Source organism: Eptatretus burgeri, chromosome 4 (assembly GCF_056783735.1).
Source record: "Eptatretus burgeri isolate ZD-2024b chromosome 4, Ebu_testis_v1, whole genome shotgun sequence".
In the NCBI taxonomy this organism is placed as follows: domain Eukaryota; kingdom Metazoa; phylum Chordata; class Myxini; order Myxiniformes; family Myxinidae; genus Eptatretus; species Eptatretus burgeri.
Genome location: NC_140964.1, coordinates 124076805 through 124099636, shown reverse-complemented (window position 1 = coordinate 124099636; position 22832 = coordinate 124076805). Strand labels below are relative to the sequence as shown.

General features: G+C 42.8%; 1 protein-coding gene across 6 annotated transcripts in view; it reads left to right on the top strand.

Annotated features, from left to right (window-relative positions):
• Nucleotides 1–22832, top strand: part of NPHP4 (nephrocystin 4) — a 571934-nt gene that overhangs the window by 494698 nt on the left and 54404 nt on the right. For all 6 annotated transcript variants that reach the window (XM_085876134.1, XM_085876135.1, XM_085876132.1 and 3 more), the window contains 4 exons: nt 11456–11587; nt 15902–16113; nt 18333–18559; nt 21230–21416. In XM_085876134.1, coding sequence (XP_085732260.1) covers nt 11456–11587; nt 15902–16113; nt 18333–18559; nt 21230–21416 — 758 coding nt within the window. The remainder of the gene's footprint in view (nt 1–11455; nt 11588–15901; nt 16114–18332; nt 18560–21229; nt 21417–22832) is intronic.

The window sequence follows — 22832 nt, the reverse complement described above, 5'->3', positions numbered from 1 at the left end:
TCACTCTGACTCGTGAAACTTGTCTGAAGTCGTTGTTGGGTTGGTCGAGAGTTGGTCTTCTGTGGTCGAGTGTCTCTGCGTCGTTGTGGAGCTCGTGGAGCTCGCGGAGCCTGAGGAGCTCGTTGAAGTCGAGCTGTGTCGTCGTCGAGTCTGGTCGAGTCGGCAGTGGAGGACGGCGGAGTAGACGGAGCTCGGAGTGGAGGTCGTGGGAGGAGGACTCGACGACCGCACCAAGGGAAGTCCTTTCTTTTCTTTGGGTTTGTGTAAATGACTGTGGGTGGCGCCTGTCCGACAATTAGAACTGTTTAAGTGTTGCCGTGTGTACGCATATTCGGTTTTAACCCTGCTTTCGCTTTATATGTGCATTTTGATTATTGCGACTGTAAATAAGTGCCTTCCGTGCTGGTCTGTGTGAATTAAACGTGCTTGTGTGAACTTGTTCCCCGTTTCGCTGCGTCCTTTCCTTTGTTTGACTCTCCATCCTGCTTCACGTAAGGGGTTCGTAGTGGGTGCAACATCCTGGTAATTAATCGGAACCGTCAAGGCTGACGATAACACCGCTTGGTTATCACTGCAGCACAGAACGGACTGCTTAAGCGGTTCGTGTCCGGAGTCGGCCTGTGGCATGGTACAATCGCCCGGTTGACCATTCGCGCAGCAACTTAGGTAGATTGAATTTGGCGAGCAACCCTATCCTGCGCGGATGGGCAATTGGCACGATCGTGGTGAGGTTAAACCCCCACCCGTGACTGGCTCCTGGCGGTAGTTCCAGGAGGGTCATGACTGAATTGTCCGTTCGGTGGGCGATGTGCCGCGATTCGAGTTACGTGGCCGTTGGCACGCCGGCGGGCACGAATTCGCAACAATATAAATGATTACAATTTACACTGCCAAATAATTATATATCTTTGTGTTAAATACAACTGCTCTTTGGTAGTTCTGCACTGCCCTTTTTAAATGGTGTTAGTTAACACTATGTAAACAATTACAGAGTTCAAAGAACACCTTACCCCACATAGGATTGCAAAACAAGGACATTGGCGGGGTCTGCTGGCAACAAATTTGATTGGTCGTGATGACGTAAAATGCCGGAATATTTTTCCAAGTTTGCCTACTGATAAATGGAAGGGGTTTGAAAGTGCCAAGAAGGTGATTGTATGTTCAAGTATATAATTCAATTGAAATAAAATAAAGATTTTAATGTTTGTTGAAAAAAAAAAATTGAAAGTTTACAGCCGTTATTGCGGCATCTTTTACACCACCGCATTTAACATGCTAAATTAGTTATTCATGCCTGTTGTATGCGTCCTTTTTGACATCCCGACAAACAGTAAGTTTCTTGTTTGGAATGATTTTCAACTTTGTTTGACTGTCAGACACGCAGACAGAGCAGTAAAAAAAATGATCTCCCTCATCTCTGCACATGCGCGATCGGGACAAATTCATACTCAAAGTACTGCTAAACTGCAGGTTTGTTTCCGATTCGTGTTCAAAATATAACATTCAATTGAAATTACATTGTTCCTCTATCATAAACTGACACTTGTAGACAGACAGACAGACAGACAGACAGACAGACAGATAAAGTGAATCAATTGCTTAACCCCGCTTTTTGCTTCGTGTGTGCGGGGTAGTAAATAGCTCCACCACTGTATTGCAAGCATAGCTCCACATATAACCTGGGCTCCGCATAAAGGTTAAACTTTTCCCAGGACGAATTAAACTAGCATCCGTTGAAGACAAAGTCTTCGATATGCCCCACCATAGTAAATGAGGATTAACAAACTTATATTCCCTAAGCGTGTGCAATATGTATGTGAAGTTTCCCCTTAATCTGACCAGCCGTTCTGGAGAAGAAGTTGTTTGAAGGTTTTAGGGTAAATTCAATATGGCCACCAAACCATGTGACATCAATTTGAAATTAACAAACTTCTGAAAGGATGTTTTGGGGAAAGTGTATGTGAAATTTTGCCTCATATCAATCTGTCCAGCTGTTCTGGAGAAGAAGATTTTTAAAATTTATTAATTTTCAATCCAAGATGGCTGACGAACCATATGACCTATGACATCATAAATTTACATTCCGCCTCCAATCCTCCAGTGGAATACATGTGTGAAGTTTCGTATTAATTGGGTGAGGTGTGTTTTTCTATCCAAGACGGCCACCAAACAATGTGACTTGTGACATCATAATTTTTACTATGTATGCAGACATGATGGAAGATGATAGTTGCAAATTTTCGCTTCGTTAGGTTATGTGATTCCAGAGAAAACATTATTTAATATTTTTCTTGAATCCAACATGGCTGCCAAACCATGTGACCTATCAATTAGAAAATATCAAAAGGCACCTGCTCACCACTTGCTTGATATGTGTACCAAATTTCATAAATATATCTTCAGGGGATTTGTAGTTAAGCTCCGGAAACGAAATGTGACGGACAGACGGACGGACGGAACCCATTTCTATATTCCCCGCCAACTTCGTTGGTTGGCGGGGGATAATTATGAGAAATTAATGGTTTAAAAATGGGCTACTCGAGCCTGTGTATTTCATTAAACTAACATCTTGTAATTACGTATTTTCTCAAACATGAGGGGAATTCAATGAATATAATTAATTAAAATCACAGTAGTTATTCTAAATTTTGAAGCAAAATATAGTGTACTCAGCAGAGTATATGATGGTCCTTTTATCATTATCATGTTGTCATTTTTAACTTTTAGCTTCGGAGTTTACTCACGTTACAAAGTATTTGCTGAAACTGTTCAACCTTTCTTCAGATGTAGCTCGAAAAAGCGGTCGGACAATAGAGGGGTGTTTGTTATTTGTGATGACTGAAAAACTGTATGATCCCTAAATCTTTCAATAAGATCAGTGTAACACTTCCAAACTAATGAACGGATGAACTAAAAGCTTACTGATGGGGAAAGGAGCAAGTGACATTGACCGTTATAGTGATGACTCTCCATGCCCTGCCAAGTAAATCACAGGACCCTCCATGACCTTTCATGAACAAACCTTGCAAGAGGTCCTGAAAACCTGCCAAGCAGTGCAGACGGAAAACTGAAATTGAATGTTCGTGTCGCGAGTCAAATAATATAATTGGAAATGTATCCGGCGAGCGGACAATTTTCTTTTATTCAAAATGATGGACGGAAAATGTCCTCAATGACGCCCTTCGTCGATTCTATAACAATATTTCTTGCATTTCCATTTTAATTTTATCCTTAGTTTGCCATGTACCATGCAGTAAACAAGCTTTAATGCATTCTGGAAAAATATAATGTAATGCAATTTTCCTGTGAGTTTCTTCTGTTGTATTATATTTTATTAGGTAAAACTGAAATACTTTATAATATCCGATCCAACTAATTTTTATGGTTTCAATCATCTTATATTGCCTGTATATCTTTTTAGTTTCCATCCATAAGCTGAACAACTTACATCATTAATTTCATGTGATTTTGTTTTTCCATTTATTCTGTCAAGGATTAATTATAGTTTAAAAAGTTCTTGACTTGATTTGGCTTGATGAGCCTGTGCAGTGATGAAGATGCAAGGAACCCTGACCAAATTGCAAATTCCTTCTCCAACCTACAGGGGGCACTGCATCAGCAGCACAGTTGCACCCCAGCAATGTGCTGCATCTATACTAATAAGTATCAGTGTGTGTTCGTCCGTCAGTCCGTCCGTCAGTCCGTCCGTCAGTCCGTCCATCAGTCCGTCCGTCCGTCTGTCCGTCCGTCCGTCTGTCTTTCCGTCTGTTAGTCCATCTCTCAGTCTGTCCGTCTGTCCGACTGTCTGTCTGTCTGTCCGTCTGTCAGTCCGTCCGTATCCTCCATAACTCCAAAACCATGAAAAGTAATGACCCCAAACGTTGCATGCTTACTATGGGAACTCCATGGTGGTGCATGAATGAAAACTGGGTGTTTAGATGAATTGAAACACACCTTCTGAAGATAATTTAGGCGGTGCTAATCACAAAAAAAAAACAAAATAAGCCTTACAAAGATGGCGGTGCGCCATCTCGGTCAGCCCTCTGTCAGCTCGCAAGTTTTAAGCCACAATTGTTTTCGGCCTGCTCAACAATGCTTTGACTTGGAACAGGCCGCAATGATTTATTAACGATAAAGTTTTTTTTATCACTTTCCTCACTTATTATTGAATGCCTGTTCATCATAGCTACGAATCGCTGGGCACATTGCAATGCTTATAAATGCCTGGAGACGCCAGCGTTTGTGGCTTTATTTCATTTTCACACATGACATAAGCTCTCGAACCTATTAATCTCAGCAGAATTTCAAAAAGTAAACTTCTTTATTGAATTCAGCAGTCGTTCTGACTGTGAAAAAAAAAGTGTTCATTTATCCATTTCGGACATCGCTTGGGCGTCTTTGGGTGAATGGTGTTTATCTGACCGATCGGCGAGCGGTAATCGCTTACCAAGCTAGCCGTTCCTTATCAACCTTTTCATTGGAACGCTTGCTTGAGTGCTTAAGCCACTTGGTAAGCATTCATCTCTCTCCTTGGCTTGGTTGGTCATTTCAAAACCAAAGTAAGACTCATTGCTTCGCTAACAGGAATACCAATCTTTGCATGATTGCTAAAAAGAACAGAATAAAAATAAATTTTCACCTTTTAAAAATCATGCGAATAAATTATTGAAATATCAGCTGCTTTTTTGTATCCTTTTCTCACATGTGTTGCAGGTAGAGCGACCTGCTTTGTGATGCTTTAAAAGGCGGTGTATAATCAGTGTTTTCTGAATCTAATTGATATGAGAAACAGGAATGAATGAGACTCACCTTGTTATAAGTGAAAAAGAAGATGAAGGAGGAAGAAATTTTCCACCCAGTTTTTTTAAACCATGGCAGTTAAAAAGAAAACATTGCTATTTGCGTGCATTTCATCACCCTGGTAATGCCCTTGTACACTGCCTACCCTCCCTTCACACTTCCTTCCCTTGCCATTACATTTCCTCCCCCACCCCTCCCTCATGCTGCCTTCCCATCCGCTCACACTGCCTTCCCCTCCTCCTCATATTGCCTTTCCTTACCTCCCTTCACAGTGCCTTCCCTTCCCTTCCCCTCCCATACCCCCTCCACCACTGTACAACTCTCCGGAGTTGGTGGAGAAGAAGGGGTGTCAAAGAATGTACGAATTGGACAAATGAAAGCATCTTTTTCTTTTTTTAGCAGTTGGAACTGCTGCTCTGATCAATTCGTCTCAGGTGAAGAGATTCTGGAGCTTAACGTATGTGTTGAAATTAAATATAAGCATGAACACTGGCACAACTTTTTGGACAATTGAAGGGAAATGCCCTTCTTTCCCTTCCCGTTCCCTCACGATTACATCCCCCCATTTGAACGTGCTGTTTTACCGTCTCCAATTTTGTTCAATCCTGCACTAATGCCTTCATAAGGGGGCCATCCCCCCCCACACACACACACATACACACACACACACACACACACACACACACACACACACACACACACACACACACACACACACACACACACACACACTTTCTCTCAAGTTGCCCTATCAAACATGTCCAGAACACCTCCTCCCCTCCCCACTACCCCCATCTCTCCCCCATCCTCCTTTCTCCCTCCCCCCTCCCAGAGTGTTTCGTGACAGGTGGTGAGGCCTTGCTCTCCCCATCCCCTTCGTCGCTCTCCCCCTCCCCTTACTCACTCCCCTTTCCTCACTCCCCCACCCCTTCTCACTCTCCTTCCCCTCCCCTCCCCTCCCCCCCCCCTCTTCATATTCCCATCAGCGATGCGACAAGTTGTATTTGCTGCTCCAAAATAATAATAAGAATCGTCTATACAGTCCACTGCAGGATGAAGGTCTCCTTCAACATGGTGCATTCTGTTCCATTGAATGCAATTTGTGGCCATTGTACTCCATTAAAATTTTCCACTTCATCTCGTGAGTCCATCTCTTTGGGAAGAGACCAAAAAGATCGACTCAAAAGGAGATTTAATGAAAACATTTCTTCCAGGGCCTTCTCTTGGTTGCTTGTTTGTAATTCTTTTCTTTCCACCATCCAATTCATCTTCAGCTCTATTTATATAATCAACATTTATGTCAACAAAATTTGTTCATGAAATTTTGAATAAGGAGAAGAAGAAGTTTGGGTCACAAACATACATACATACGTACATAACCACAGACATTTGCTTCCTCATAATAAGACGAGGAAGAGTACAAATCCCAAGTGACGGGAAAAGCTAGCAAAAGTATCCATTATCCATCCCAAGTGATGAGAAAGGTTTAAGTTAATCGATCAATTTAAGTAATATTTCATGCACTTTCAAAAGGTCAATTGTGTTGCACTCATGGACCAAAACTCTGAGCTACTTTAACCAACCACTGCAAAATGGTGGTGAGACATAGAGAGGGGGAGGTTTAATTTGTCGAAAAAGATGGCAAAATATGTGTTGCGAAACAAAATTTGGCATCAACATTACTCATGCCTGTTCTCCCGTCATTTCAAAAGGGAATGTTGAGCTTTTAAATTGAGCAGCCACCATAAACGGGGGACAAATGAATGCACGGAAAAGCACCCCGGCTCACAATATACAATAGATGACTTCCCTTCAAAGGAACTTCAACACAGAAAGAGACCTTTCGGCCTTTGAAGCCTGTACAATGGTTGTCAACCTATGACCTTTTTATATGGAGTCAAGACTTATGGAAGAACGAGAACACTAAATTGATCAGGATGCAACAAGACAAAAGGAAGAGTTGCGAGAGGTTAGGACACCAACAGTGGAGTTGAAGGACAAAATAGAGGGAGAATTGGACAAACAATGGAGTAGGGAGGAATGTGGTGGACAGGATGAATATAGAAGGAAACTTCTTCCTCCCCCCCTCCCCCCTCCAATCCAATCTATCCCCATCCTCTCTCCCTTGGTCCCCTCTCCCCCTCTCTTTCCCTCCCATACCTTCCCCTTCCCTCATTCTCCCATCTCTCCCCCACTCTCTTTCTCCCCCACTCCCCTGTCACTCCCCCACTCCCACTCTCCCTTTTCCCTCCATGGTGGTTAAAAATAAGTTCGACCTCAAGATGACCTTTGACCTTTGCCCTCAAAATCAATAGACTTCTCAGTTGTGATTACCACTACAGCCTGGTGAAGTTTTGTGAAGATCGGTTTAAAATTGTGACCTGCAGGTGGTTGCCAGACAGATAGACAAACGGACAGAATAATAAGAAAGATGTCGCGCATTGCACAATACTTGCAAAATCCAGAAAACAAATTTAACCTTAAAAATAATTGGTGGTTGAAGTCACTGACCAAATATGCAAATCCTCATCAAATTTCAAGTCAATCAGATTAAAATCGATGATTTCAGAATTTCACCGAAGTTGTTGACCTTTTGGCCTATAGTGAGATTTTGGCCAATGTTGACCTCTTCTTGAATCTTCGATTTCACAAGTAACAAACAGACAGGGATGAAAATATAACTTCTGTCCACCTTAGGTGTCAGAGGTATTTAATTAAATGTGATATACTTGCTGTTTGTATGCAGCCTACGGCTACTGGTTGCATCATTTCCTGGGAGCATGGCTGTGCCACTGCATCAAACACCACACATACACACATATATAAACACGACACACACACACACACACACACACACACACACCCACACACCCACACACCCACACACCACACACACACACACACACACACACACACACACACACACACACACACACACACACACACACACACACACACACACACGCATCTTCTTCTTCTTGGAACCATACTCCAGAACAGAGAAATGGAACTGACGTTTTGGAACTGAGTTTTTCCTTGGCTATTTGGCACAATCTTGGACGGGTCACCACTCTGACCATTTCTTGGAGCACAGTTTTGCCACTGATGCTGTGCCCCTCTACCACTACATTGGGACTCACTTTTCCCACCTCGACTATTTACACACACACACAAAAATTCTTAATATCTCCATTCGACATATTGGCCTCCCCTGTGCAACCCCTCCAGGCTTGGCATTCAGGTTTTCATTGCCATTGAAAAAGCAAGCACTTTGAGGCATTATTTGCAATCACCTTCCTAAAAACACTTCTTGTTTTTTTTTTTTTTTTTTTTTTACCTGTGACACGTCGCAGGTCGACAAGTGCTCCGGTGGTTGGAGTTGCTGTTGTTGTTGTGGTTCTTGTTGGGGTCGGTTTTTTGAAATGTGCATCCATTGGTCAGATAGCTGCTGGGCCCCACCCACATTTGTCACTTGAGTCCACCCACCGTGGCAGCCAGACAAAATTATATGGCCACCATCTTGGTTTTCTGGTTGGCCGAAGACATCAGGCCTGTCGGCTTCTGCTGATTATGCACTGCCCTTGTTTGTTGCGTCACATTGGCTTTGTTTGGGTTGAGTGTTCCTCCTGATTAGGGACCGAAAAAAATCCAATCATATGTCGAATAATAATTATTAGTAATGTTTAATCAAGCACGTCAGCACAAACTGAACGTGCCTCTCAAAAGCTGTTCCTGTGGTAATTGCTGCAGTGTAAAATTACGGGAACTGCTGAAACTACAGCAAGCTAAAAGCGGAATCTAGGTCAATGGACTGGAAGTGAGGACAACAACATTTCTCAACCATATATTTGGAAAAGTGGGAAAGAATGAATTTGCAGCTGTCCCTTCTGTACAGAGGATTCTGAAGTGAAGGCCCGCTGGACCAGTTACTTTGAGCGGCTTTACAAAGATGATCCACCAACTGCAGTGTTGGATGTCAGGGGTCTTATTATCCTCATTGCTGACCTTCCAATCAACTGTGAACCACCTTACTTTGTGTAAACACAGGCTGTGGTGAACCAGTTGAAGGGGGCAAAGCTCTTGGATTCTGTGGCATCCATGCTGAACTTCTCAAGGCCGGTGGAAATGCTGTACATGTGTCATTGCATGCAGTTCTGTGCTCTGTTTGGAGTACAGGCATCATCCCAACCGACTGGAAGAAGGGCTTTTTGTCCCTCTCTGGAAGGGAAACGGTGATCCCCAAAACTGCAACAACGAGTGAGGGATGACACTGCTCTCAGTGCTGGGAAAGGTCTTTGCTTGGATAATTTTTAAAAGTGTTTGGCACCATCTGCTTGAGCACCCAGCATTCAAAGCAGTCTGGCTTCACAACAAAGAGGTCAATGATTGACCATATCCTTGCTCTTCGAATCCTCACCAAACGCAGACAAGAGTTTCGGCAGGGGCTGCTCACAGCCTAAGTTGATCTCTGCAAAGCGTTTGATTCAGTGAATCAGGATGCCCTCGGGAGTATCCTCAGTGTTCGTGGGTTGCCACCAAAGCTGAGCAATCTGATGTCTGGATGATACTCTGCTACTGAGAGTGCTGTGGGGTGTGGTGGTTCTATATCTGACTTATTTCCATTTGTTACTGGAGTTTATCAAGGGTGTGTATTGGCCCCCACACTTTTCAGCACTTGATTGTACTGGATTATTATATATGGAGGATCTTGGAGAGATCTGGCTGTGGTGCATCATTTCGGAAAGTCAATATCTCTGACCTCGATGTCGCAGATGATGCAGTCATCTTTGCAAAGACTCTGGACATTCTATGGATATCCTCAAAGTGGTGAATGAGGGAAACGGAGCCACTGGGATTATGTCTCATGGGTGAAGACGATGATCCAGGCTTTCATTGACATCTTGGTTTGCTGCTTCCTTGTCTGTACGTGTTTGTGGTGAGGATGTTGAGGTCACAGAGATTCCCTTAACTTGTCAGTGATATTCATGTCTCTGCATGTTGTGAGCTCGAAGTCAATAGATGTCTGTGTCAGGCCTGGGGAGTCATTGATTCACTGCACCATGGGGTTTGGCGCTGTCGGTACCTACGCAGGAAGACGAAAGTCTGATTCTTTAAGCCCTTTGAAATCCAGTCTTGCTCCACGGATGTGACACTTGGACTCTGACCAAGAATCTGAGACAAAGACTTCACTCCTTTGGTACCAGGTCTCTTCGGATAATATTTTGCTATCTCTGGTTGGACATTGTATCTCACGAGCGTTTTATCAGAGGGATTCAAATGAGACATGTTAACTGTGTAGTTCATGAGCATCAGCTGTGCCTGTATGGGCATGTGGCTCGTTTTCCTGATGCTGATCCTGCTCACCAGATGCCCTCAGTGAGAGAGCCTGGTGAGTGGAGGCAGGGAACAAGTGGAGCATGTGCTTCGTGGTTGCAGCAGGTTGTTCGTTGTCTCAAGGAGACCTTGGAAAGACGAAATGATATTTTGGACGTCATAGTTTCAAAAAAGAGAGAGGTTTTTCATTGTCCTTATTATTCTGCTGACGCAGACCGACTTTGTCTCTGAATTTGTGATGCAGACTGACTTTGGCTCTGAATAATCACACATGCATGGATAGAAGTGAGATAATATATATTTTTTACTCTGTCTGCCTGCCTGGCAGACAAACAGAATTGAAAATAATTCCAGACAGGAAACTTACTGTTTTTAAGGATGTTATAAAGGACACAAACAACAGGCATGAAGAACTAATATAATGTAGTAGATCAGGTGATGTAATGGACCCTGGGTAAAACCGCAGTAAAACCTGTAATTAATTAATTTATTCACCTTTAAACCTCTTTAAACCTTTTATTTAAATTTAATTATATACTCAAACACTTATAGAACAGAAATCCCCTTAATAATACTGTCAAGAACCTTTGATTTTGCAGTACTTGGACAAGTTATTTTGGGTGGTGTGCAATCAGAGCTGTCAAGCGCAGCCCCTGGGAATTTGGCGTGGCATATGAGAGGGTACTGTATCAGGGTGAAGAAGACGCCGCCGACATGCCCATGTATAATGCTGATTGACTGTGTTCTATGATGTTCAATAAAGTCTCCTTCTAAACTGCGACTCAACATCATCTTAGTCGTGTACAAGGGTTATGTATAAGACTGCTTCAATCGTGCTAAACTTCCGGAATTTTTTTCACAATCCTTAAAATCATTATTTTATGAAAATTGACCAGGCGTAGTGGCGTGCACCTGTAATCCGGCTACTCGGAAGCTTGGGTTGAAGGATCGCTTGAGGACGGGAGCTCTGCGCTGGGCCGCGCAATGAGAGAGTGTAGGGCAGCCCGGAATCATGGCGAAACCCAATCCTTATCCTTGTGTCTTAAGAGGCGACCAGGGTTGCGTCAGGAAGGCATCCGACGTAAAACCTATGCCAAATCAGTATGCGGATCATAACGGATGATCCGCTGTGGCGACCCCTAACGGGAGCAGCCAAAAGACGAACAACAACATTTTATTAAAATTGAAGTATATACTTGAACACCGCATATTAACTCTCGTTATTATTATTGTTGTGGTTTTGTTGTCTTTTGATCAAGATGATAACATGATTGTTTTGTTGTTATTATGATCATCAGAGAATTTGTATTCTTCTGATTAGGTCACCTGCCTGCTAAGAAAGGTGAACAAATGAAAGTACCACACCCTCATTCCTACGTGGTTGAACCTACCACTCGAGGCAATGAGTTCCCCGGTGGTGGCCTGCATCGTCTGGCAGTAATCAAGGAGAATGGTGAGTGTTTACAATTATGACAGGAATATTTTTTCATGGTATTCATTATGCAATCATGGCAACAGAGCTATGTTACAGACTTATAAAATACTTTTCTCTTAATGCTCAACCAGAAAATAACGGTTTAAAATGTTTGTTTGTTTTCAAATATATATACATATACACACATACACAGACATAATCAAGGCCCGTGGAAGAGAAATGAGAGGATCTTATGCATGAGATCTGGAATTCAACCACCTTGGGCAACAGCCACAGATGCTTTTAGATTTGATCTCGTATCACAGTGATTGTGTCAAGGTTACAACACTCATCAACACAATTATACTAACCATTGAATCGTTTGGAGACTCCAATAACACTGTGAGGATGATGATGAGTGAGGTTTCACAACCCGTGTATTTATCACACAATTCCAGTCACGATCAGGAGTTTTACATCACTGTGGCACATAAAAACGTACCTGGTAAACAGAATGACAGAGGAGAGGTTGAATAATATCAACATCTGCAACAGGGTTCAAAAGGTTGATGCTTTCGATACTGCCAAAATTGCAAAAGATTTTGCAACAAGTAGAGATAGGAGGATTTCGTTTTTCAGCAGTTTTGGGTGATCCCAAAGATCAAATTAATCCACGAGTGTCAGATTTTCAAAGGGACAACTGTATTTCCAGATACACTAATAAATTTACATGCATAACAAAAAACTGTTGGACACGCTGCTTCTCCTCACCCAATAATGGATGGAGGCCCTCAATTTCCGACATGACATCACGGCCGTCTCTCTGGACCGATCTCGTGCTATTGACACAGTCTGGCATCCTGCCTGACTCTCCGAACTCTCTACCTATGGCATCCACGGCCAACTCCACATATGGCTCACTGACTTCCTCTTGAGCCTACTCTCATAGCCAACATGTGGCACTCAATGGAGTCCTTTCATCTCCTCTCCCTGTCAAGGCTAGAGTGCCCCAAAGCAGTGCTCTGAGCCCAGTCCTATTCCTGATCTTCATCAATGATGTCTCTGACTCTGGAAAATCCTCCTTATCTATTTTCTGATGACTCCGCTCTCTGCCGTGACATTCCTCATCCTTCAGACAGGCAGACTGCAGACACTTCCCTCTCTTCAGACCTTGAAAAAATCACAATCTGGTCAAACATTTGGAATATGTCTTTCAATCCTGACACATCTCACACTCAGTATTTCTATCTGAAAGGACCATCTGCCAAACCTTCATAACTACTTTCTTAACAACCCTCTTGAGGAAGTTCAGTCATTCAAACTCCTGGGTATATCAGCCATGTTCTTTCTTGGACAAACCACATTTCAAAGTTGGCCTCCAAAGCCAGCCGCTGACTGGGCATACTCCGTTGTACAAAGTCATACCTTGGCACACCTATCCACCAACAAGTCCTTCATCTGCAGCTTCATTGAGTATTGCTCTCCCCTTTAGGCTGGCTCCCCTGCCTCACATCTTGCTCAGCTTCATGCCATGGAAACCAAGGTCTTTAAGATTATTGGAATCTCCCATGATGAAGCTGAGTCTATGCGCCTATCACTTTGTCATTGCAGACAGGTTGGTGGTCCTGTCTTCTGCTGCCTTCTTTCTGGTCTTGCACCCTCTGTTCTTTCCGTGCTTTGTCCCTCCCTGGTTTATGCAAGGCTCAAATGGTCCACCATCAACCCCCTTCTCGTGAAACTACGTCAATCCAGGATCGCTGCTCACCTCCACTCATTTGTTCCTCTTTTTTCCCCACCTTTGTTTCCTCTCCTGAGAGTTTCCTTCTGAATCCATCTTCTCCACCCCATGCATCCTCTCATGCCCCCATTCCTCCCCACACCCATTGCACCTCTCCCCCTCTCTTGGCTTTCAGCTCTGCTGTTGGAATTTCCCCCCTCTCTCTGTGCTGTTCCTTTTGTCGTGTTGCATCTTGATTTGTTCATTGTACTCGTTCTAGCTCTTCCATGAGCCTCGACTGAATGCAAAAAAATGAGTGAAATGAACCCAAGAAATTCAACATTTTTCTGGTTGGAGGGGCATGCCCCCCTCCCAACTATGCATGCCCCCCCCCCCTCACAGCTGCGCATGCCGATGGGACACAATGCCGAGATAGTCAATAATTACCAAATTGGATCCCCCTACTTTTCTTAATGTTCCGGCACCCATGCAGTGGATTTCCCTGGTGTTCTGAGGTGATCATTGTTACACTGTTCCTATCTATCTGTAGAATCAAATCCTCCATGGACCATTAATTACATTTGGTGAAAGTGCGGACCTATATCTGGGAAATCTGAGCCAATTCTGTTGAGGAACCTGCCTCAAGAGACAGCAATGAAGGGGTTTCCTACATCTCTTTTGACCAGCACAACCCTTTGGTGTTTTTGGAGGTGGCAGTTCACCAGATATACTGACATCTCCATTTTGCCAATACTGGTGACTCCATCTATTTCTGTGGCTGTTGAAATGATGTCGCCCTGTACTTGTCTGATTACACAATACCTGTCAGGCGAGTCAACTTGAGAACCCTCCACCATTTCACAATAATGGTCTAGCATGATGGGAATTGAAGATGGTTGTATTCTCAAGAGTGATGGGTCAAGCACCAACATGGTTTTGGGAATGGACAGTCCATACACTATCAATGGCAGCGACTATAAACAGTGGCCTGTTCCCAGGCAGTTGGCAGCTGCAGCAAACAGAGGTCCAGGCAGTTGGTGCAGCCACATCAGATGGACGTTAATGGGCATGCCTTTCACTTCCTGCATTATTACCCACAATTGCTGCAGGGTATCTTTGGTGGGTAAGTGGGGAGGGGGGGGGATGGTGCGTGGGAGAGAAGGTTGCCATCGGAAGAGAGGGAAAGCAAATGTCATCTTTTCACATGCAAAATGGGGGCACTGTCCCTTTCAGTGCCACAAGTGTGTGGGTGCAGTGTGGTGTGAATATTTCCAGAGACTGCAACAAGGCATCACAGAGGGTTGCTAGGTAGAACCATACCTGTCATCCCTCTGATCCTGAAACATTACTGGGTGGATGCAAAGAGGGGCTTCTTTTCATCCTCTCCAAACAATATAAGAACCCATTGGGCATGCCAAACCCTGCACAATTATTTTGTTGGTGGTGGAAATGGTGGTGGTGGTGGTGGCACCTAGCATTTGCAGATTGCTACACAGGAGTGTTCCAGCACAAAGCACTGCAGCTATCCGCCAAGAAAGGAGATTGATGAAAATGCAGGGCATCACTCAGAGTATGGCGGCACACACTGCCTTGCACCAAAATACCCAGACAAGGCACCCCCATCTCTCTCCTTCCCCCAAATCACATGGGAATTATATGTATTTGTGAAATGTTTATTATCATGATGTTATTGCACTATTTTGATTTCATGGCATAATTTTTATTTGCTTGAATTCTGAGTTTTATTTGTCTTGCCTTTCACGATGGGAGAGGCTGTTGTTATGAGGACGTGTGGCTATTTCATTTGATATTCCTAAATTGGTGGGTTTTCATTCCTATCTTCCATTCACTCCATTCATGTTCCTCTCCTTATCTCTTTCCAACCTCCTTTCCCTTTTGTTCCTTCTTGTCCTACATCCTCCCTCCTTTCTCTTTAACCCACATCCTCTGTTCTCTTCATTTTCTTTACTTTCATTTTCCTTAATGCACCCCTTCCTCCTCTTCTCTCCCAAATAAATAAATAAATAAATGTGCCCTTGGCAAACATCATCCCGTCTTTCCCTCCTGATGAAATGTGGCAGAGTAACTCGAGAGGTTACAATCTCCATAAGGCATGACCATGAACCACTACTCAAAGGGGGCAGTGTTCAGTGGTCACAGTTATATTAACAACTTCAACAAATACACAAGAAAGTGAAAGTGATTCAGGGAACGGCAATTAGAGGGCTTTGGGAAAGAACAGTACTAAGAATAGGTACACACTGAACGTCGAATACATTTTTAGCAATAATCTTTGTAAGTAAAGTTTCTGTTATTTATTATATCAACAGGCAGTAAAAGAACATGTACTCTTCTACTATGTTGAACACCGCAGTGACCTCACAAGGGTGGGTATGGATGGTGTGGTGTTAAAGAATATGTTGATGAAGTCTCCATTGTAATAAACTTGAAAACAACTTGTTTGTGGCAATGCTATCATGACTGACAATAACAATTATCCTCTGTTGGCTTTGATAAGCATCGCTCAATTTCAAATTAATATTGCGTAAGAAGCTATGTTAGTACGTATGAGTGGAGAGAAAGACGAATAATACAAATGGATATTATATTTTTCTTTGGAAATTATTTTCTCCTAGGTAAGGTACATCGCCGTGCTGTCCAGGCCAGGCGGATGGCAGACGTTGACAGTTCATTGGCACCATTGCTACTGTCACGTCGAGCAGATATGGTTAGGTCTGAGCCAGGACTGCGAGCTGAAGAGTCTGTACGTGATCGGCGACTTCACCGCATGGAGGCTGTACGGCGAGCAGAAGCCTCTCGAGGCACGGCATCACCTGACAGTGCACTGGTGAGTCCTCTGTTAATGGCTACTTATTGGACACCACCCGTCCCCATTCCATCTCCAGACACTGCACAACGTCATCGCTGGGTGCCGAAGACCTTCGGCATCCGGTGATGATGTGTGCCGAAAGGGCATACTCAGTTGTTTTCTTGTTTGTTTGTACAGGCGATATCTCAGCCATCCTTTGAGGGAGGAAACTAAAATTTGGGCACAATATTGAACAAGTCCATTGGCAAAAAGGGTGTTTTTAATGAATCAAATAATTGATTAATTACTTCATTATAATCGATTTATTAATTACTTATTTGTTTTCTTACTCGTCTGGCCAATATCTCAGGCAACTTTTGAGCTGGAAAGCTTATATATGGACACAATAGTGACCAAGTGATTTGGCTATAAAGTGTATTTTTGATTTATTGATTAATCAATTAATTGATTCATTATTTAATTTTTGATTAATTAATTAATTTTCAAAAAGTTACAGATTACAATGAAACAGTGGTGGTTTCGGTATGATATTTTTTAATTTGTTTTTGTGTGGAAATCTCACTTGGCTGCACCTGGATGGGTTTGAGGGTTGTGGAGTCGCAGCTGAAACCCGAATCCTATCCTCCTGATGACTCCATCTTTGTTCTTTACTTCTTCGGGTTCCTTCCCAGACTTCCATTTCATTATGTTTGTACCACATCCTGATGCTGTGTGGAATGTGCTTCCCCACTGACGGACCTCTGGGAGCTTGTACATGATGCTGCATTCAGCTTGTGAAGCAACTGCTGAAATCTATCTATCGGAGTTCTTCCCGACATCTGTTTTTGTCTTTGGTCCTTTCACACTTCTTTCAAAAATGTATTTATTTATTGTCACAATTCTCTTTTCATTCTAATTCTTGCTTTTTCTTCTCTTTGATATCTCTCGCTCTCTCGCTCTCTCGCTCTCCCTTTCATTATCTACCTGTCTCAGGAGAAGTGAATTTGCAGAAAGTTTTCTGTAAGGCTCACTTGGCTGGGCCTGGATGGGTTTCAGGGTTGTGGAGTGGTGGCTGAAACCCAAATCCTATCCAGGGTCCTCCTGATGACTCCATCTTTGCTCTTTACTTCTTCGGGTTCCTTGTTGGTCTTCTGTTTCATTAGCCAATTCATTATGAAGCTAATTATTTTACGATCATTTTTTATTTATTTTAATTACGCTATTAATTAATCAATTATTGTACTCCGCTCCCTCCCATTTCCATCTATCAGTGCTGCATGGCGGCATCGCCAGGTGTCAAAGGCGCCCTGGCAATGTCGCGCACTGGAGATGTTATTTATTTATTTGGCATGGGGTGGTGTACTTTGAATGTAGCTCTACTTGTTTCTTTCGTTTTTTTACTGCTTAAATGCATCTGATAACCTTAATTTTCAGTTCTCACCTGGAAGTCTTGCTGAATGTTCACTGAAAGGCCAAAGATTGATTTTGAGACATCCACTTGCAAAGCAGATACATACCTTAAAGAATATTATGCTTTACTTACAGAGTCAAATTTGTTATCTCATACCCCTCAGCATCATTGTCACAATTCTAACATCAGCCTTGTTTTGAACATCATCATCGTTATTCTGGTATCATCCCATTAAGCCCATTTGTTAATGTGTGAAACACCTCCTTAGAAACTCAGAGTAAATCTTTGTTTTTAATATTGATCTCAGGCTCATGGAGGAGTTTATACCTAAACCACTTGCAGGGCCAAGCCATTAGTAGACTTCATTGTCTGTTGACATGCATTTCAAGTGAAGTAGTATGCAATGCACAAACACATGGAGTTTATCGGATCTTATTCTGTATTCCCAACATGAGCCATGATTACAGATGAGAACACTCAACAGGCCAACTCCAAATGTGTAATGATGTCTTTGAAGGAAAGTAAGATGGATGTGGTGATGCATCACTTTTCACACTTGTGTCACACAAAAGACACAAGTCACTTGCACACTTTGTCACACAAAAAGACAAAACTTTCCACACTTATGTCACAGTAAGCACACTTATCATTCCACAAGTCACCAAGAAGAAATGTATCCTAACATCGGCAATACCATTCATCCACGATGGAGCTGGTTCTCCTTGCAGTTTCAATGACGGTGTCAGGGCTGTCCTGACTACATCCAATTTATATTTTTGTCCCAGTGTTCACAATGCAGCAACCGCTGTGTTCAAACAAGGTCACGTTACTTATTTGTCTGTTGCAGCCACTTCGCAATGAGAGGAAGCAGCGTGAGCGAGATCTACGACTCGTGGAGGAATTTCGAGAACGAACCAAGGTGGACAGTATCAGCAACTTGCTCTGCCTGGCGCTGTCCACACGGCACGTCATCCATGCCTCACCTGGAACGGCAGAATTCTTCGAGTTCGCTTTGCAGAACCCACATGAAGTGGCACACACCGTGACCATTCAGAGCAGCGACCCAGAACTCAGGTTTTTGAAGTGATCACATCTTTTATGCTGAAGTCATCCGATTGATGTGTGCAATATGTGCAGGTTTTCTTTAAATGGTATGATGAAGCTGAGATTCAAAACATGTTTGACTCTGGTGTGAAAGCAATTATTTGTTCTCGGTCTGAACAAAAGGCCTCCAACAGAAGAATGACTCCTGTGTTTTGTCATGCGTTTGTTATTTATGTTGCCTCCAAGGCTTTGTGTGAAACAGACTCCTCAATCAAAAGACCTTTATTAATAGTTTTCTCACAATTTTTCCACTAATGCTTGATATTTAAATGCAACAATTCATGGCACTGACAAATATCAGAAGCTCCAACCAACTGGAGATAAACTGCATTCGATTGCAAACCGATATTTATTTATTCTTCCTCGATTCATTCTGTTCAAAGCATCACCTCTTCATTCTTTGTGCATACACAGGTGCATAGTCTGTCTAATTTTAAGGCCCGGTCACACCTTGACGTTTTAGCCAACGTTTGCCGATTTTTGAATTTTTTTTCTAAAACGCTGGCACACGTTGAATACGTTATGGGTAAGTTTTGATAACATTGAGAGCACGCTGAAAAACACTGCCATACGTCGTTGTACGTTGGCTTTAAACGTTGTACTTTTCGGTTGTCCTCAAATTTTTTCATGCTTGAAATTTCACGACGTATGCCGGCGTATGACTCACACGTTCCGCTACGCTGGCCACAAGTTGTATGCACGGTCTGCGATCGTTGATAGAAGTCAACACATGCTACTTGTAAGTTAATCATAAGTTGAGACACGCCGAGGTAATGTTTAGCGTACCCGAAACTTATTTCTAACCTACGATTAACGTGTTGTTGGCACGTTACGCGATCGTTGCCACACATCGACAGACGTTACTTTTAAGTTACTCATAGGCTGAAAGACGTCGGTATAATGGATCGTCCTTGCATCAGCGTCCACGGCCACGGCCAGGACACTTATTTGCAGCATTCTTCAAACTTTTCTTCGGCATGACGAGGATGTTCACACTTCGATGTCTAGCTTGGCTATGATTCCAATTGTCCATCGGCAGCGACTATTTAAAATAGTCGAGTTTGAGCGTTTTCACACGTTCAGAAGAAACGCTTCAAATTTCAAAACCCCAGCGTCAAAAAACAAAGGCGAGTGACAGCAATTTAAATCGTTCATTGTAAACAATGAAAATAGTTGAGTGGTACCGTTTAAAAGTCGTTGAGTGTAAAAAAAAAATCCAATTGTTGAGCGCAAGCGTCTACTTTCAATAGTGGAGATGCAACCATTTAAATCGTTGAGTTTATCATTTAAATCGTTAAATCGTTAAACGCAAGGACGATCCATCATAACCCACACCCTCCCCCTCACACTCACCTACTACTGCCAACATGAACAAACTACTACTAATACTAATACTAATACTAATACTGATACTGATACTGTTACTGCTGACATGGACATCGACTCAAAAAGGACTTGAAAACACTGTTGGGTTCCCCTTTTATGAACACCATTTTTATATACCAATTCCCAAAACCGCTGGGAACACGTCTTTATATGGCAGTTGTAAGCTAGAAACACGTTCATTTATTTATTTTTGTCGACCGGAAGACGTCATTAGAATACGTCTACATACGTCGATGTGTGTTGGGACGACGTAAAGAATTGGTTCAAAGCACGTCAAACATAAGTTAGAAATAAGTTTCGCGTAAAAAAAGACATTACCGCGACGTGTTTCGACTTATGAGTAGCTTATAAGTAGCCTTTGTGGACGTGTGTAAGCGTCCACATATCGTGTGTAAAACTTATCCCCATCGCATGCGGAACGTGTGTCATACACCGAGTACGTCGTAAAATTTTGAACATGTTTAAAATTTCTTGACTTACTCTACTTACTACGACGTATGATAGCGTACTTTAGCGTTGTACTCACGTATACCAAACTTACTCATACCGTATTTGACGTGCCCCAACGTTTTAGACACATTTTTCTTAGGTCGGCATACGCTGGCAAGATCGACAAGGTGTGACCGCGATGTTGTCACTTCCATTTCTACGGCAGTTATGATTCGAATCGTTGTGCGTCAGCCTTTTAATAGGCTACGTCACGACATCGTCGGCGATGCGTGCAACGCGCTATGCCTAAATTAGACTATCGTTGGGCATCGGTTGTGTAGGCCGACAACAGGTTCAGCATTCGTTGGTATAAGTTATCTATAACACAACGAAACGTTCTGTGTCCGTTACCAATGCGTTATACATAAGACCAAGTCGCTATGAATACGTCCGAATCTTTAAAAAAAAACATCAAAAGTTCAACGTAAGCCAGCGTTTTACATACATTTTATACATTGCCATCGCTGGCTAAAACGTCAAGGTGTGACCGGGCCTTTAGGCAGTGGCCATTCCCCTTCAAAACGGAAGAGTTATAAAAAAAAAAGTTTTAATAGCAATCTATGCTGGTCTGTTTTTGTGACATGATGATATCTCAGTTATCTTCGGTTAGGTCATGTATTGGACCAGCTTTCATTTTGTGTCTTGAGTGAGTGAGGTGCTTTAAGATGCAAATGATTTGCAACCCTTTGCTATAGTTTGATGAACTCTATGTTTGGGGAGACTATCTTCATTTCCCTCCATAGCCTCTACCTTATGTACCCACAGTGTCATCCTGGATAGTCAAGAGTGGCGATACTTTAAGGAGATGACTGGAACATTGACGCCACTGGAGGAGGACATGTTCAACGTGTGTTCTCGCAGTGGTTGCACTCAGCTCTATCTGCACCCCCAAGAGACAGTGTATGTACCATTCAAGTACCAAAGCTTCTCCATTGGCAACGCATTTCTGAAGGCAAGTTGTTTTGATCAACAAAACATCTTTGATAACGATGTGAAGCAAGAAACTTTTATGAGGTTTTGCCACTGTTTCAAATACTTTGTAAAAGTTTTGGCATATATCAGGTGTTTTGTTGCACCTTTCTTCCTTCAAAGCAATTGCAAGCTTGGTGATGGATGACACTGTTTGCTCTGTGCCTCACACAGTGTTCTGAAATCGCCAGTGTGGTTCTATTCAGTTATAAATCAGGTGTCGGGGTTGACCACTTCCGTTTTTAAACATTGTTGTCCTCGAACTGATTCCTCACAGTCACCCCAGGTCATAATGGCTCTCATTTGTAGAACTGCATCAATGCTGATCAACTTGATGGAACACTGCTCTCTCCTCTGGACTGGTGCCCCTGCCTCCCACCTTGCTCAACTTGATGCCACGGAAACCAAGGCCTTCAAGATCATTGGAATCTCCCACAATGAAGCTGAGTCTATGGGCCTATCACTTTGCTGCTACGCACAGGCTGGTGGTCTCTTTGTCTTCTTACACCTGATCCTTTCTGGTCTTGCACCCTCAGCCCTCTTCGTTCTTTGTCCCCCCCCCCCACCTCATTCCCCAGGTATCTGCACCTGCAGGGTGCGTGCGGTCTGCCATCAACCCCCTTCTTGTGAAACTCTCAAAATCCAGGATCACTGCTCACCTCCATTCATTTGTTCCTCTTTATTATTTCTGTGGAATCATCTTCCACATTCTCTTCAATCTCACTCTTTCCTGCAGATTTTCAAGACAGCTGTTCACTACCATCTCAGATCCCTCAATGTCACAAAAAGAGGTCTTGATAAAAGCACATGCAGAAGTCCGAAAAACTTTTACAGTGCTTTATTGTAAAAGTAATTGTACCTTTAATCTGGTTTTACATACAGCTACTGAGGCTCATAGAAAATCAAAATAACAGGGGGGCAAAGGGTCAACAGATACAAAATGGAACAAATGGAAAACAATTGGATAAGATCACATGGATAGGTCATTCTTCAATATCGTTCTTGTAATTCACAATGTGTTTAACCTTCATTCCTAATTCCCTTTGGGATGTTCTCAATTAAATCCCAATGTTGGGAAATGAAGATCAGTTTTATGTTTCACTATATGACCCGTGAACCCGTTTGGTTCCCGTTGTGACAGCGGTTGATTAAAAAAATCATTTAAAAGAAAAAAGATAGCTCCAGCGAACGATACCGCTGAGATTGTTTGCATTGATCAAATTCTCCCGAAGAGTACTTCACTGAATCGGGAATTGGTTTTTTAATCATTTTTTCGTTGCCCGATTTGAACGAAACTTGAAACTGCAAACCGCAGGCGAATGGTGAGTAAGGTGCTATCTAAATCTTTTTTCTTTTTTTTTGAATATTTGCGCTATCGTGTACTGTTTTGGGTGTATTT